This window comes from Stylophora pistillata, chromosome 12 (assembly GCF_964205215.1).
Source record: "Stylophora pistillata chromosome 12, jaStyPist1.2, whole genome shotgun sequence".
In the NCBI taxonomy this organism is placed as follows: domain Eukaryota; kingdom Metazoa; phylum Cnidaria; class Anthozoa; order Scleractinia; family Pocilloporidae; genus Stylophora; species Stylophora pistillata.
Genome location: NC_142530.1, coordinates 7,230,001 through 7,244,402, shown reverse-complemented (window position 1 = coordinate 7,244,402; position 14,402 = coordinate 7,230,001). Strand labels below are relative to the sequence as shown.

The 14,402-nt window shown below is 36.6% G+C and overlaps 2 protein-coding genes across 2 annotated transcripts in view; one reads left to right on the top strand and one right to left on the bottom strand.

The window, feature by feature from the left end:
• The first annotated feature begins 1,375 nt into the window (after nt 1–1,375).
• Nucleotides 1,376–8,986, top strand: LOC111344291 (pyridoxine-5'-phosphate oxidase). The gene is made up of 6 exons (XM_022951509.2): nt 1,376–1,706; nt 1,858–1,957; nt 4,787–4,840; nt 5,691–5,819; nt 6,110–6,186; nt 6,773–8,986. Exons 1-6 carry the CDS (start codon nt 1,438–1,440, stop codon nt 6,936–6,938), a joined length of 795 nt encoding a protein of 264 aa, XP_022807244.2. The 5' UTR covers nt 1,376–1,437; the 3' UTR covers nt 6,939–8,986.
• LOC111344292 (protein CLP1 homolog) overlaps nt 8,533–14,402 on the bottom strand; it is a 13,207-nt gene continuing 7,337 nt past the window's right edge. The window contains exons 7-14 of the mRNA XM_088741878.1: nt 14,095–14,133; nt 13,538–13,669; nt 12,881–12,970; nt 12,187–12,287; nt 11,294–11,432; nt 10,805–10,885; nt 10,052–10,145; nt 8,533–9,468 (exon numbers count right to left, since the gene is read on the bottom strand). Of these exons, the coding sequence (XP_088598004.1) occupies nt 9,357–9,468; nt 10,052–10,145; nt 10,805–10,885; nt 11,294–11,432; nt 12,187–12,287; nt 12,881–12,970; nt 13,538–13,669; nt 14,095–14,133 (788 nt within the window). The 3' untranslated portion in view covers nt 8,533–9,356. The remainder of the gene's footprint in view (nt 9,469–10,051; nt 10,146–10,804; nt 10,886–11,293; nt 11,433–12,186; nt 12,288–12,880; nt 12,971–13,537; nt 13,670–14,094; nt 14,134–14,402) is intronic.

The window sequence follows — 14,402 nt, the reverse complement described above, 5'->3', positions numbered from 1 at the left end:
GGATAGATGATGGATGATATGCGAGATGATGGATAGATGATGATGGATGATATGGATGGATGATATGGATGATATGAATGGACGATATGGATGGATGATGGATAGTTGATGATGGATGATATGCGAGATCATGGATAGATGATGATGGATGATATGGATGGATGATATGGATGGACGATATGGATGGACGATATGGATGATATGGATGGACGATATGGATGGATGATATGGATGGACGATATGGATGGATGATATGGATGGACGATATGGATGATATGGATGGACGATATGGATGATATGGATGGACAATATGGATGGACGACATGGATGGACAATATGGATGGATGATATGGATGGACGATATGGATGATATGGATGGATGATATGAATGATATGGATGGATGATGGATGATGCATGATGATGGATGCTGATATGCGAGATGATAGATAGATGATGATGGATGATATGCATGATATGGATGGATGGTGGATGATGATGGATGATATGTGCCACATAGAGGTGCATACAGAGGCAAGTCTGGCTTCCTTCTGTCTCCTAAAAACTTTTAAAGCTGGTCCTGAATTGCTAAACGTGTCTTTTAATGATCATTAGGGAAAAAAAGTCCTGTTAGTCTTTTAAAAATATAAATTTGATTATGCTTAATGTGTCAGTTTTGATAAATGTTTCTCAACTATTCTTCCTTGCAAGGAATTTCCAAGTTGCTATCATTGCCGTGTAATCATTGATTATCAACCCCCTTGTGGCGTTTTGATGGAATACAATACAAAACAAACTTTATTGACATTCCAATAAATGACTTTTCGATGCCAATTTACAAAAACTGAAAAGTTCGCAAATATATATATATATATCTAAAAACGATCACTTTTCAATCAACTTTCAACTTCAAATTTCAATTTTATCATTCATTAATAAATTTCTGCATCAAGATAGACTTGAGCTTCTTTATAAAAGTAGTGATATTTACGATAGATCTTAAAGAAGTGTCTAGAGAGTTCCAAATCTTAGTTTCTCTATACAAGAATATACGTTGGCTACTTGCCGTTCGATATTTATTAATGTGAAGATCTTCGTTATTCCTTGTTGCGTAATCGTGTTTATCCTTTCTTTTACTGAAGCATAGGTGCTGTGGTGCTAAGCCATTGATGCATTTAAAGGCAATCATTGCATTCTTTAGAAGACACAATTATGGCTACTGCTCATGTGCCTGCAGGTGCCATTTACGAGGTTTGATGAGCGAAATTAACGGTTCTAAATCCGTTGAGGGGCACCTATTTGATGCAATGTGAGTCGTCAAACTTCTTCTCCAGGCCTTTACCGTGCAGAAGACTAGTAGCTTTTCTATTAGTTCCCAGATCTCTGCGCAGTTAATCTTCCTTCAGTCAGTTGTAGCGTGACAGTCTTAGAACTGATAGATGTCTTCATTTTCGCTCAGAATTTGGAGAACAACCTCAGCTGTTGCAAGGATCACTGAAATTAGCAGAAGTTTTGGTGTGTTAGCAGCTATGCTGCGTAAAGAGGATGTTGCTTCCATGAGAAGAAACTATGAAATGCCTGAAGGGTTCGACGAATCTCATCTCGTAGCCAAGGAACCTTTTATGCAGTTCGATGCGTGGTTCAGAGAAGCCTCGAAAAGTCCTGATATTGGAGAAGCGAATGCAATGATTTTATCCACATGCGGAAGGTTTTTGCTGATTTTTTCCCACTTTTCTCAAATAATTTCAACGCACTGTCTCGCCAGACATAACGTCATTGTTGTGGAGTAGGCCATATTTAATTCTTAATGGTTTCACCTATAGAATTTGTTTCTCAGACTTTTGTTTCTTCCGTCGCAGAGACTGTCGCCCCACAGCAAGAGTGGTGTTATTAAAAGGCTATGATGACACAGGATTCACTTTTTTCACTAATTATAACAGTTCAAAGGCAGGGCAACTGGTGAGCTTACTGTATTATGTAATCATGCTTACGTAATGTTTACAATGAACATTAATATTACTGGAAGTACAAGTGTTGCTGTGTTTTTTTTTTTCCATTGGAGAAACTGCAGAATACCCTGCTACTCATTTACATGTCATTGAATAAGAATACCCTCTATTGTGAAGAACAAAGATAACACAATAGAGGCTATACTTATTCAAGACGTGTAAATGAGTGGCAGGGTTTTTTTTTTCAAAATTAGAAACGTACAATCTATGCTGACTGTTCTGGATGCTTTCTTGTTTACAATTGCTGGTGAAGGGGGGAAGGGGAGGGTGGGAAGAGGGTGTAACTCTCAAGGGACGCTGCATTGATGCAGGGTACTGTAATGCACTTTTATTTTAATAATAAGATAAGTGAGATTACTATATACTAAAACAGTGGATAGCATTGAAGGTGCTCTCTGATTGGCTAGTCAAACTTCGAATATCCTTAGCTATTTACCTCCGAGCAACTCAGGAAAAAATGGTGCCCCAGTTTGCATCCGTGACAAGCGAAGAAATTGCTCAAATTAATGATGGTGGTGGATATTATCTCACTGTTTTAGTATATACTAAAACAACTATTCATCTCAGGGTCGGTGGTGAGCGGTGGATATATTTATCTCCTGTTTCGCGGCTCGGTAAATATTTCCACCACTAACCACCTCCACTTCAGTGAATAGTTGTTAAATATGTTTGAAAAAAGTTACATTTTCTGATTGGCTAAAAGCAAGTGCATTTTTCAGATAACATGGGAGCAAAGTTGTTGCACAAATGCAAATTACAAATAGGGTGCAAGTGCTCTCAAAATTTTGTTTGTCTTGGCTTTCTGTGATGCGTTTTTCATGCAAATTAGTAATAAGTAACAGCATGATTTCTTGAAATGTGTAATTTGGTGTAAATAAGCTAAGCACATGTAAACTTTTCAAAGACTACAAATTTACTCTTGTTCTTTAACACCAATTTGCACTTGAATATGTCACTACTGAAACTTATGCTTGCATTTGATTGGTTCTTACTTATGATCCATCAGAGGACCAATGCTTGAATGACATCACCATTATTTGACAAAATGTTACTTCTTTAAGATATGAATGAAATAAATTTTGTGTTGAGGTGCTTTTGTTTAGTAATAGATGACTGGGGATCCTAAAATGTAATAAGATCATTAATGACACATAGCTGTACAGTTGAACATTGATTATCCAGACCTCGATTATCCAGATTTTTCAATTATCCAGACTTTTTCTCCAGTCCCAATTTTGTCATGAATATTTAGTAGTCATGATCAAGATCGGTAGCCATATTCTACTTAAAGCTACAGCATTGAAAATGGAAGTAAAGGCAATGTTCTTCTTTAAGGCCAAATGAGTTCAACATTTTAGGCCAATGTAAAAACGTTTTTCCTTAATTTCAAACGTTAATACACAATCGGTCAGTGTAAAACGCAGACTGCAGACTGCAGAGTGGGGGTAAAATACAGACTGAGGGTAAGATGCAGACTGAGGGTAAAATGCAGACTGCAGACCAGGGGTAAAATGTAGACGGAAGGTAAAATATTAATAACAAAAAAACAAGTCTTAATGATGAAATAAAGAGTGTTCGTACCCATAAAATAATGTCACGCCAGGACTCACGAAACACACAAAGGCTGCTTCACGCAGTATAAAAGTCACATCATCCCCAAGTCACATGGCACTATAAAATGTCGGAAAACGAGGACAACGATCTTATGGTAATTTTCGATAATTTGGGTTAATTTCTTTCACAAACTATGCTCGATACCTACAAGTTTACCTTGCCTTGTTGGTGTGCTGTCGTGTTTTGCTTGCCTTGTCTTCCAAACAATTCCAAGGCCATATGGAGAATTTGAATGCTGAAAGAGTTACTCAGTCCCAAACCTATTTGCGAAAGCACAATTCAAAATGGCCAACATGTAAACAAAGGTAAAATGCATAGCATTACAATCAGTTTGGGCACTTTTGGGAAACTTGGTTCAACAAAATGGGGAGTTCAAGAACTCGAGGTTGATAATATGTTTGACTAAGGCAAATAAACGCCTTTTGGTTTGAGTTTTCGGGGTTTTGAAAAATAAATTAGAGATACGGGTCGGAACACTCCCAAGTCCTGTTTTTTGCTATTGATATTTTATTTTACCCTGTCTGCATTTTGACCCTGGTCTGCAGTCTGCATTTTACCCCTGGTCTGCAGTCCGCAGTCTACGTTTTACCGTCAGTCTGCATATTACCCCCAGTCTGCAGTCTGCATTTTACATTGACAGATACACAATCATGTGTAGAGGTATGATCACAATGGACAGTGAAGATGTAGACAATATTTTTTTCAAAATGATTTGTAAATGTTTTGTTTCATGATTGAATTACACTTTCTTTATGAAATCAGTTTTTGTTCCTCATTAACATTCACATTCTTGATTATCCGGACTATTTGGTCTAGTCCTAACAAGTCCAGATAATCAAGGTTCGACTGTCCTACGTTCTGGTGTCATCTGTGATCTACCATAGATCAGATGCTTGGCAACAGGGAACCTATTTTGAAGTAGGTGTACAAGTTATGACTGATATCCTAACATGGAGTTAAGTGTTAAGGTTGAAATGCCAGTATCTCAAAGAAGTCAAGCTGTAAGGTAGATTCTTGGTACAAATACAGCAGCCTACCCAAGGGAGGTTCATAGGCTCATCTTAACTGCTAAGTTAAAACCAATAAGAGGATGGCATTTATTTAGAAGGTAACAAAATGTAGATATGAACATGAATACCATGTCTAACTTCTGTTCGTCTTTCAGAAAGAAAATCCTTATGCTTCATTGTTATTCTACTGGGACCCTTTGCACCGACAGGTAAAACTGCAAGCTTTTTTGATGCATGTTTTGCTTTTATTTACTCAACTTCAAAAAAGACATGTAAACTGCTATATTTTGCATCTGCTCATTACTTTTTGTAGTTTGTATCTTTTTTCTCCATCAACAAAATATTGTGGGTAAGATTTACATAAGTAACCTCATAGCTCTCAATGCCTCCAAAGCTGAATTGCTAAAGAGGTGAAGCTGTAAATTTCCACAAAGTGGGTAGCTAAGCCAGGAGGGGTCCTGATTGCCTTTTGTGCACAAATATCAGAAAAATTCACACATCACTTACATGAGAGGGAGAACTTCAAATCTCTCTTCTTTTTTTTTGTATTTTTTCTTCATAACAAAATATTGTGGTTCAAAAAATGCCTTTAAAGCTGAATTGCTAAAGAGGTGAAGCTGTAAATATCAATAAAGAGGGTAGCCGGCAAAGGAGGGGTCCTGATTGTCTTTCACACACAATCAGAAAAATTCACATCTGAAAGGGAGAACTTCAAATCTTTTCTGCAAGGTTTGTGGGAAATTTTGAGGTAATCATGTACTGAAAGAAAAATTCACAGATCACATCTATATCAGGAGGCAAATCACAAATTTCCATCACACTGGCCTTTCCGTAAAGTTCACGCACCAAGTATTAATTTTGGTCGTAATCATGCATCGTGTAGAAACCCCCTGCCATCCTTCAGAAAGAATTCAAGGAGGTGGCTCCCTTTTGATCCATCTTTGGTTGCTTCCCTTTGTGAGGACTAGGAAGTGTCATTCTTTATGGTTTGAGCAAATTGGACGGGTATCAAATTTGATGTGAAATTTGTAACCATCTCCTTTATAAATGTTTCTCTAGGTGAGAGTAGAAGGAAGAGTGGAAAAACTCTCACAGAAAGAGAGTGAGGTGTACTTTCATTCTCGTCCTCGCTCAAGTCAAATAGGAGCCATTGTCAGCAATCAGAGCTCAGTTATTGCAAACAGAAAGGTTTGTATTTTTCAAATGAAGTTTATTGAGCTGTTGTCAATGTGGCTGGGGCTCAAACCTCCTGAAGAGTAGGTTGTATATTCATAGCACCAAGGATGCAGTTAGTGCACAAAGCAGCAAAGTTTTGCACTGAAAGAAATTTGACACACATTTAATACATGTTACCTATTCTATTAATTTCCTGCTGTCATGGTTTGCAGCATGCACTAGGCAGACTCCATTAATATATTAACGTAACATGTTTTAGCAGTTCTGTGATTTAGCACTTCTGTGATGTTCATGATTTAAAGGTTTTGGAAGTAAAAGAAAACAAACTCAAAGAGGAATATGCAGATGAACAAAAACTGATTCCCAAACCAGATCATTGGTAAGTAGCAACTTCACAGTGAAGCATATCTACATGGAGTGTCATTAACCTTTAGTACCTAAGATCAGATTGCTAATTCTCCCCTCTTGCTGCCACACATTTCCTTGTTCATTTGTTATGAGAATTTGATGTGAGATCAGAATAACAATTTCTACTTGACAAGTGTCAGAACTCTCATTACCTGTTTGTTGGAGAATGTATAGATATAATAGGGAGAAGTTTCATGTTAATCACTGACACTCCTGGGAGTGAAAGGGTTAATTAACACTCAATTTAAATCTTCTCTGACTAAACTTTGTTTTGTTTGTTGTTTTGGTTTGAAGCATTTGTATCAATAGCAGAAAATGTTCATGTACTGGTTCTGTGAGCCTGAAATTTGAGCATCCAAAACAGCACAGGGTATAATATGGCAACTTGAAGGTGTGAATTTTATGATTGGGGGGGCGGAAAAAAAGTAATATTTCACGAAAGGAGCATGGCATTGTGTTTCAAACATGGTCTACTTTCTTTCTAAGCAATACTAGTCTTGTTTGATAAATTACACAGACAAATAATGCCTCACAGAGTTGTTGTATATATATTTCAGGGGTGGCTTTAAAGTAATCCCAGACAAAGTTGAATTCTGGCAAGGACAATCCAGTAGACTCCATGACAGAATTGTGTTCCGCAAACAAGAAGCCAATGAAATTCTTGATGAAAATTTAACAAAGAAAGGAGCAGATGGATGGGTTTATGAAAGACTCTCACCTTAGGGTGGCAAGAGAAAATATTATTAGTTATATCAGTAGTATTGTGGAGACTCAAGTGCATATTACACTTGTTGAAAAAATTAAATTATCCTTGTTCTAATTGACTCTCTTAGCTTGTTGTGCAACTTATTATTTTTCAGTCCAAAATGTTCAATACAACCAACAAGGTACTAAGTTGTGTAAGTTTGGCCTGTGTTACTTGATAATAATAATAAAAGTCTTTATTAAGCATTCTAAACAACAAACGTGTTTAGTTACAATGATATGAACTCAGCAAGTATAAAACTAATGAAAGTTACAAATTCACATGAACTGTCATTTATTACTTGTGAGCTTCATGGCATCGGAAGAAGAGCCTCAGTCCTATAAGTTGGTGATCATTTCCTTTTCTCTTGTGACTTTAATTTGTGGTTCAGGAATAATATTTTGAGAACCATTGGGGTCATCAGTTCATTGGCACTGTCATGTGTTACCCTCGTTAAATGAAGTTACTTACTTACTTATATTGTAGAGCCATTATTATTAGATGCTAGTCAATCTTAGGGGTCTCAGGGTGAAATTGCCACTCCTTGCTAAACAAGCAACAGACAATAGCCCTGACTAGAGGCATTACAGCCTTTGCTTACATCAACAAGGAGGTAACAAACTCTCAATCTCTAGATTGAAGTTATTAACAAGTAACTTTTCCTTGTGAGTCCAAGTCATGTTATATTGCCAACAGGTTAAAGTGCCACTGAAAAGAAATTTTCATATCTGAGATTTTTTCATAATTTAGTGGTTTGAAACACGCTGATTATCGTGGGCTAATTTGTTTTTGCCAGAAAAAGTGAAAAATTGTCTTTTTTAGTGTTGAAAACCGCATTTTGGCTTCAAAACATGTCCGGGCCCTGGGAACGAATGAAAACGATTCCTGACATCACTGGTTGTATTTACCTCACTAGCGTGGGTCTTTTCTTTCGCATTGTTTATATTTATATGGTCCGCCATGTCTGGAAACGAGCCTTCAACGGGTGAATCTTCTTCCAAAGGGAGCAAACACGTTTGCAGCAGTGATGGAGAAGATTACTATGTATTTAAGAATAGACAAGGTTATCAGGCAGAGGGTAAATTCTCCAGGCTAATCTACAAAAGAATGTTTTGCTGTATATAGGGAGAATTACTTAATACTAGGTCTTTCCCCTTGTAGGTAATTCCCTTAACTCTCTTAACATGGGGGTTAAGCGTAACAGTGTATGAAATTGAATTACTTACCGGTATATACTAGGTCTTTCCCCTTGTAGGTAATTCCCTCAACTCTCTTAACATGGGGGTTAAGCGTAACAGTGTATGAAATTGAATTAACTACATACAGTTTACTAGGTCTTTCCCCTTGTAGGTAACTCCCTTAACTCTCTTAACATAGGGGTTAAGCATAACAGTGTATGAAATTGAATTACTTATATACTAGGTCTTTCCCCTTGTTGGTAATTCCCTTAACTCTCTTAACATGTGGGTTAAGCAGAACAGTGTATTAAATTTGTGAAAGGGAGTGTCTAGACTAAGGGTAAGAAGCAAACATTTAAAAAAGTTTAAATTTATAAATGCTCTTGAGACAAACTATCATTAAGAAGTACCATGATGGTTTAATGTTTGCCATTTGTAGATTACATTCAAATGTATCAAGATAATATACATAATAAAAGGTAAATTTACTAAAAGAAAATTGTAAAGTTCTTGGGTTGGTAAAGAAAATACAGTAAAAGGTGTAGATATTTAAAGCTAAGTGTTTTTACAGAAAGATCATCTTGTCGCATGCATGGGACAAAAAAAAATACTGAGTTCCCAACAGGAATTGAGGCTCAGACTTTAGATTTCACACTTCAATGCTCTAGCAGTGAGCTACAGAACACTCTATGGTGAAGCTTAGCTATGTCTTTGTTTGTATGTGACTCGTGTTTAGCATGCAGTAACGATCAGCAATCTTTAATGAACAAGTCATGTGAGTCGGTAGATTAAGAAAGATGATAAATTTTGATCTCTGTAATAAGAAAGAAAGATTTTTTCCTCTTTGATACATATGTACACATAATTATGTGTGAATGGCACAAACTCTCGATTCCATTGTTCATTTTTGTCAATGCATATATTAAATAAGCTAAGCGTCCTTTACTGGTTGTCATATATGGAGAAAATGCCAGTACTCAATACATGAAGATCTTGGGTGTTAATGTGCTCCAAACTGAAAGAAAGATCTAAAACAAAACTGGTATGGGTAGTCCAAATCCACAGACAAGCCAGAGAGTTCAAAGTACAGGCATGCCTTATGCTTTTGCATGAACAAATTAAATAACTGAAGTCCAGACTGGAATAGGACATGGAAGGAACAAGTCTCATGTCACTGACAATTATAAAAAAATATATAATAACATGTGCTTCTTGAAATTATTTGAAGTCCATAAACTTGACATCACTGAGCAGAAAGAACTTTCTTGGTAGAGGCCTTGGAGCTGGAGACAGCGCCACCATCATCTGACGTTCCAAATCAACGTCATTACTGTAAAGTGGAAAGAAAGTATTGATTGGATAAGCAACTGTAATATGGTGGATCCAAAAGGTTGAGACAGCAGAAAGCAAATCATTATCTTCAAGAAGAGTACGACATTTTTTAATTTCAAAGACATGTTTCGATGTTACAAACATCATCATTAGTTACAGAATGTTTCGCCTAGTTGTTATATAGTCCTAACAGTTTTTCTAATATTCTGTAACTGATGATGATGTTCGTAACATCGAAACATGTCTTCGAAATTAAAAAATGTCGTACTCTTCTTGAAAATATGGTGGATCTTGTAAGAGATAACTTAGTCAAAAGTGTACATTAGAAATGAAATAAGTAGGTTTAACCAACATGTAGGAGTGACAGCCGGTTATGTGGTTAAAAGGGACAATTCAGTTGGTTACTAGCATTGTTGCTGTACAATATTGAAACAAACTCTAAATTCACCCAGTGGGATTGTTCAAATTCCAGCGAAAAGCAATCCAGGTTAAATTTCCATGACAAAATATGATGGGTCTTGAGAATCCTGGCTTATCCACATGTACTGGAATGTTTTAATTATGAAGAACTTTGCACTTACACAACAACAAAGCCTATTGTGTTTGTTGTAACTAAACCTTCTTCTAATGACTCAGCAGCACTCAATGCCAAAACACAGTGCTTTAAATCACGCCCTGTAAAAATATGGGTGAGAAGAACTTGCATCAGCCACTTTTTACAGTCCTTTGTTGTCAGTCAGAGCTTGTTTCCAACAGTTGAGACAACTACATTAATTTATTATTAATTTTTAGGTCTTTACTTTGACCTTATTCTCATGCTAGAAGATGGTAGCTAGTGTGCTCCTTACTCATTTCCCTTTAGTTAGTAACATAACCATCAAAGATTTGGGGGCAAACTGGCTAATAATTGAGGGGTGATTATATAGAACTGCGCAGCTGGACAGTGTTTTTATAAAACTGAAGTCCCTGAATTATAAGAAAAAGGACAAACTTGTTATATATATCCTATGAAGTTGATCAAACAAGCATGGTGGATTGAACACGTGACATAGCAAAAAGTACGCTTAAAAAAAAAAATTGCAGTAAAAACCCAGCCCTCTAAAATGGACAAGGTGTCAAGTCATTTCCAGTTTGATACCTACAAGTACAGTCATTGGAACATGTGACTTGCTTTCACTTGCACACTAGTAAACCCACCCACATACTTGGTCTCTGCAATTTGAACAATCTTTATTTGATAAAATAGTTTTGTTAATACCCTAGTGCTTTTAGAATGAAAAATTTACATTAAGTGGCTGTAGACCTTATGATCTGCAATAATTGTACCGGCATACCTGGTTGTACTGGGACCAGTTTGGTTTCATTCTGGTCTGGAGCCATTCCAAGTGGCAGACATGAATCAGGAACAGCAGGAGCTGAAATGTTTAGGAAATAAAGGCAAATTAAACAAACAAACAAACTAAAAAGGACAAAAACATCCTTTTAACCCTTAAGAATAGCTAAAATCAGTAACATGCTTATTCTCCATGCTGATCTTTGCAAATTTCCCACAATACGTATGAGGAGAAATGGTGTACCAATCTAGAGCTTCTTTAAGTTGGTGATCATTTCCTTTATTCTCGTCACCTTCACGTGTGATTCAGGGGTGACATTGCAAGCAGAAGTTACATACTGGTCACTCTAAGGGGTCAAGGAGTGTTGAATATAATAAATATCATAATCGTAATGATAACAGTATCATAGTGCTCCATTTTCACTGCTCATAAATGAAAACAAAAAAAAGGAAATTCAAGAAAACACTGCATTGAACACTATTAACTTACCCCCAATCTTAAAAATCTTTATGTCAGCAAATTTGACCTCAAAAATGTGCGGATAAAAACTGGAGTTCATTCCATAAAAGTAGTCTCTAACTCTGTTATCCCTTCCTTCTCTTCTAGTCTCTTGACTTCTTACCACCACCTATGAGTTAGAAATACATATTTAACAAATGGTAAACACAACACAGCGTACACTATTGAGTTATGGATGCACACAGGAGATTGCTAAGCATGAAAGAAGTGCTAGAGTCACGCGAGGCGATAGCCAAGACTGACTCTGGCTTCTTGAGTGCTTAGCAAACCTCCCAAGTGCACCATAACTCAATAGTGTACACTGTGCTGTAGCATTTACCATTTGTTTTATTATAATATAACATTGATACATGGTAGCAAAAGAGTTTTCTTTTATTTAACAAATCTTACATGACCAGAAAAACAAGTGCACATGAAAAACTAGTCTTTGCATCTGCTCTCATCAGCAGCATACACCCATAGGCAAATGGTGGACGTTGAATTGACCAATCAGAGTGCGTGCTTTACTTTGGTTATGTTATAAATCTTATTAGACGTTTGTTGTGTAGTATCGCCGAGTATTTTTATGAGTTGTGCTGTATTTTGACAAGTATGTAGGGCGAGTCAAAATACAACACTATCCAACACGCCAAATTGTTATTTCATTGCAGGCAAATTTCGTGGATATTTCTGGAGTACAAATATCGCATGAAATGTGTACTCATCTCACGTGTTATTTGTACTCTACAAAGCAGAGTTGGATAATAAAAGGTTTTATATTCACTTTAACCAAGCTACATAAAGTGCACCATACTTTTTAAAGAATTATGGAGGTCATTATTTATTTATAAATAATTTCTATTAAGATTAGACAGGTCACTTACCCCACCAGATTTTGGAAGATGCACAATCTGAACCTTGCTGCCAAACTGTTTCTTTAGATCATTGTACAGTCTCTCTTGGTCAAGAACAACAATTACATTCACTGAAAAGGTAAAATCCAAATATAAATAAAATGACAACCAATGACAACCTACAGTATCATGATGAAAAACTGTTCATGGTATACCACATTACTAAGAGCAGTCTTCAATTGAGTGTTGCAGGGTTGTTGCTGAGCACTGGTCACTGGTGAAATTTACCGCATGAAAAAGCAGTGATCACTGGCTAGAATTTTGGCAGGCAATCACTTGGTAAAGCACAACCGGCACTTCTGAGGTTGCAAACTTACAATCATTCAACACCTTTGAACCACCTCACCAGTGTAATTTCTTGGTGTCAAAAAACCAAAACCAAAGTTATCACAGGGACCAATCAGTACAATGATTACATTATCATTAGCCAATTAGAACTCAAAGTGAAAATAAGCAAACTGCTTGAAGCCCAGGAAAATGCAAATGACCAAATCTGGAATTTTTTTTTTAATTTGCATCTGATTCAAAAAGAGGATGGCACAAGTTTTCTGGACCAATCACAGGGCAAGTTAAGTAAAACCAAAGTGATCCCAGGTTCCTTTTGACACTCCATTGTAAATTGTTCTTAAAAGACATTACTTTAGAAGACACGTTGACTGTTAACCTTCAAATGCTTCAGCAGCATGCACCACAATTCTATAACCAGTTCCTGTCACCCAGCCACAGGTGTTGATAATACATCCACTGACTCGAGCTGCAACAAGACAAACCCTTTTAATCAGTTGTAACATCACAAGTTGTACAAGGCCTGAATAAGATTGAGTCAAATTTCAAGATCAAATCTCAGTTATTGCATGATAATGCACAGTACCCTTGAATGCAAAGGAAACACCAAATCGTCTGCTTCAGAGGGAGGCCTGGTTCTCATTGAAACCAAACGACTACATGTAAGAATTTACTGAACATGTATATGCATGAGAAGGGGGGCAGAGACGTTGTGTTGTGTTTTTAGGCATTGTTCTGTGTTCTTAGGTTAGACACTTTACACTCACAGTGTCTCTCTTCACCCAGGTGTTTAAACAAGTATGGCAAATTTAAAGCCAGGAGGTAACCCTGCAATGGATTGCATCTCATCCAGGAGGGAGTAGAAATACTCTCAGTCATTTCATGCTAAGGAAACCAGAGTAAAGCACTGGCCTAATGGGCCACTTGGTTCATAAACAGACTTTATCTTACTTGTATCTGCACTGGAGTAATTTACACACTTACATATGAGTTAACTACATGTACTGTATTATGTAAATGTATAAGGCAGACCTACCCTTCTTATTCTTGTCAAACCTCTCTTTTGTGACTTCAGCCATTTTGCTGGATAGCTTGTTGTAAAGCTTCTCATTGGGACCTGGTGATGTGTGACCATAATGATAAACTAGTGGTGCTTGAAGTGGAAATCCTGAAATTCCATGAAAACCAGAATTTGTTATGAACTTGTCTGTTATGACATCACAATTTTATTATAATAAAATAGTTAAGTCTTGAATTAGTCTAATACAATTTAAAAACTACAATAATTGATGTTACTTTGAATAAGAATAATTTGGGTATATCAACAAAGTTGAAATGGTAAATTGGCCACTGTAACGATTACAAAAGCTGACGTTTCGAGCGTTAGCCCTTCATCGGAGCGAATGGTAACCCCACTCGCTCTGCCGAAGGGCTAACGATAGAAACGTCAGCTTTTGTAATCGTTACAGTGGCCAATTTACCATTTCAACTTTGTTGATATATCCAAATTATTTTGTTACCCCCACAGACGCAGCCCCAAACAGTTTCTTTAAAAACTATCAGCCTTTATTCATTTGAATAAGAATATTTCACCTTCTTCAATATCAGCAGGTCTCTCAATTAAAAGAGCACCTATCCAAAAGAAAATAAACTTTGATTTTAACTTCAAATTATTTTAAATAATCCTGTCTCTAAAATCTTGGATACATTGTAACTTATTGGGGGGGAGGGGGGCAGAGGAGAATCAAGCCTCATTCCTAGTAACAATCAAAACACCAAAGACTCTTGACCTTTTCACTATTGGAGGTGATCTGGAATGCTACATGTATATTCATTCTTCATAAAAATTTTAATGTAATGTCAAGAATCTAATCAAAATGGAATACAAAAGACATATAGAC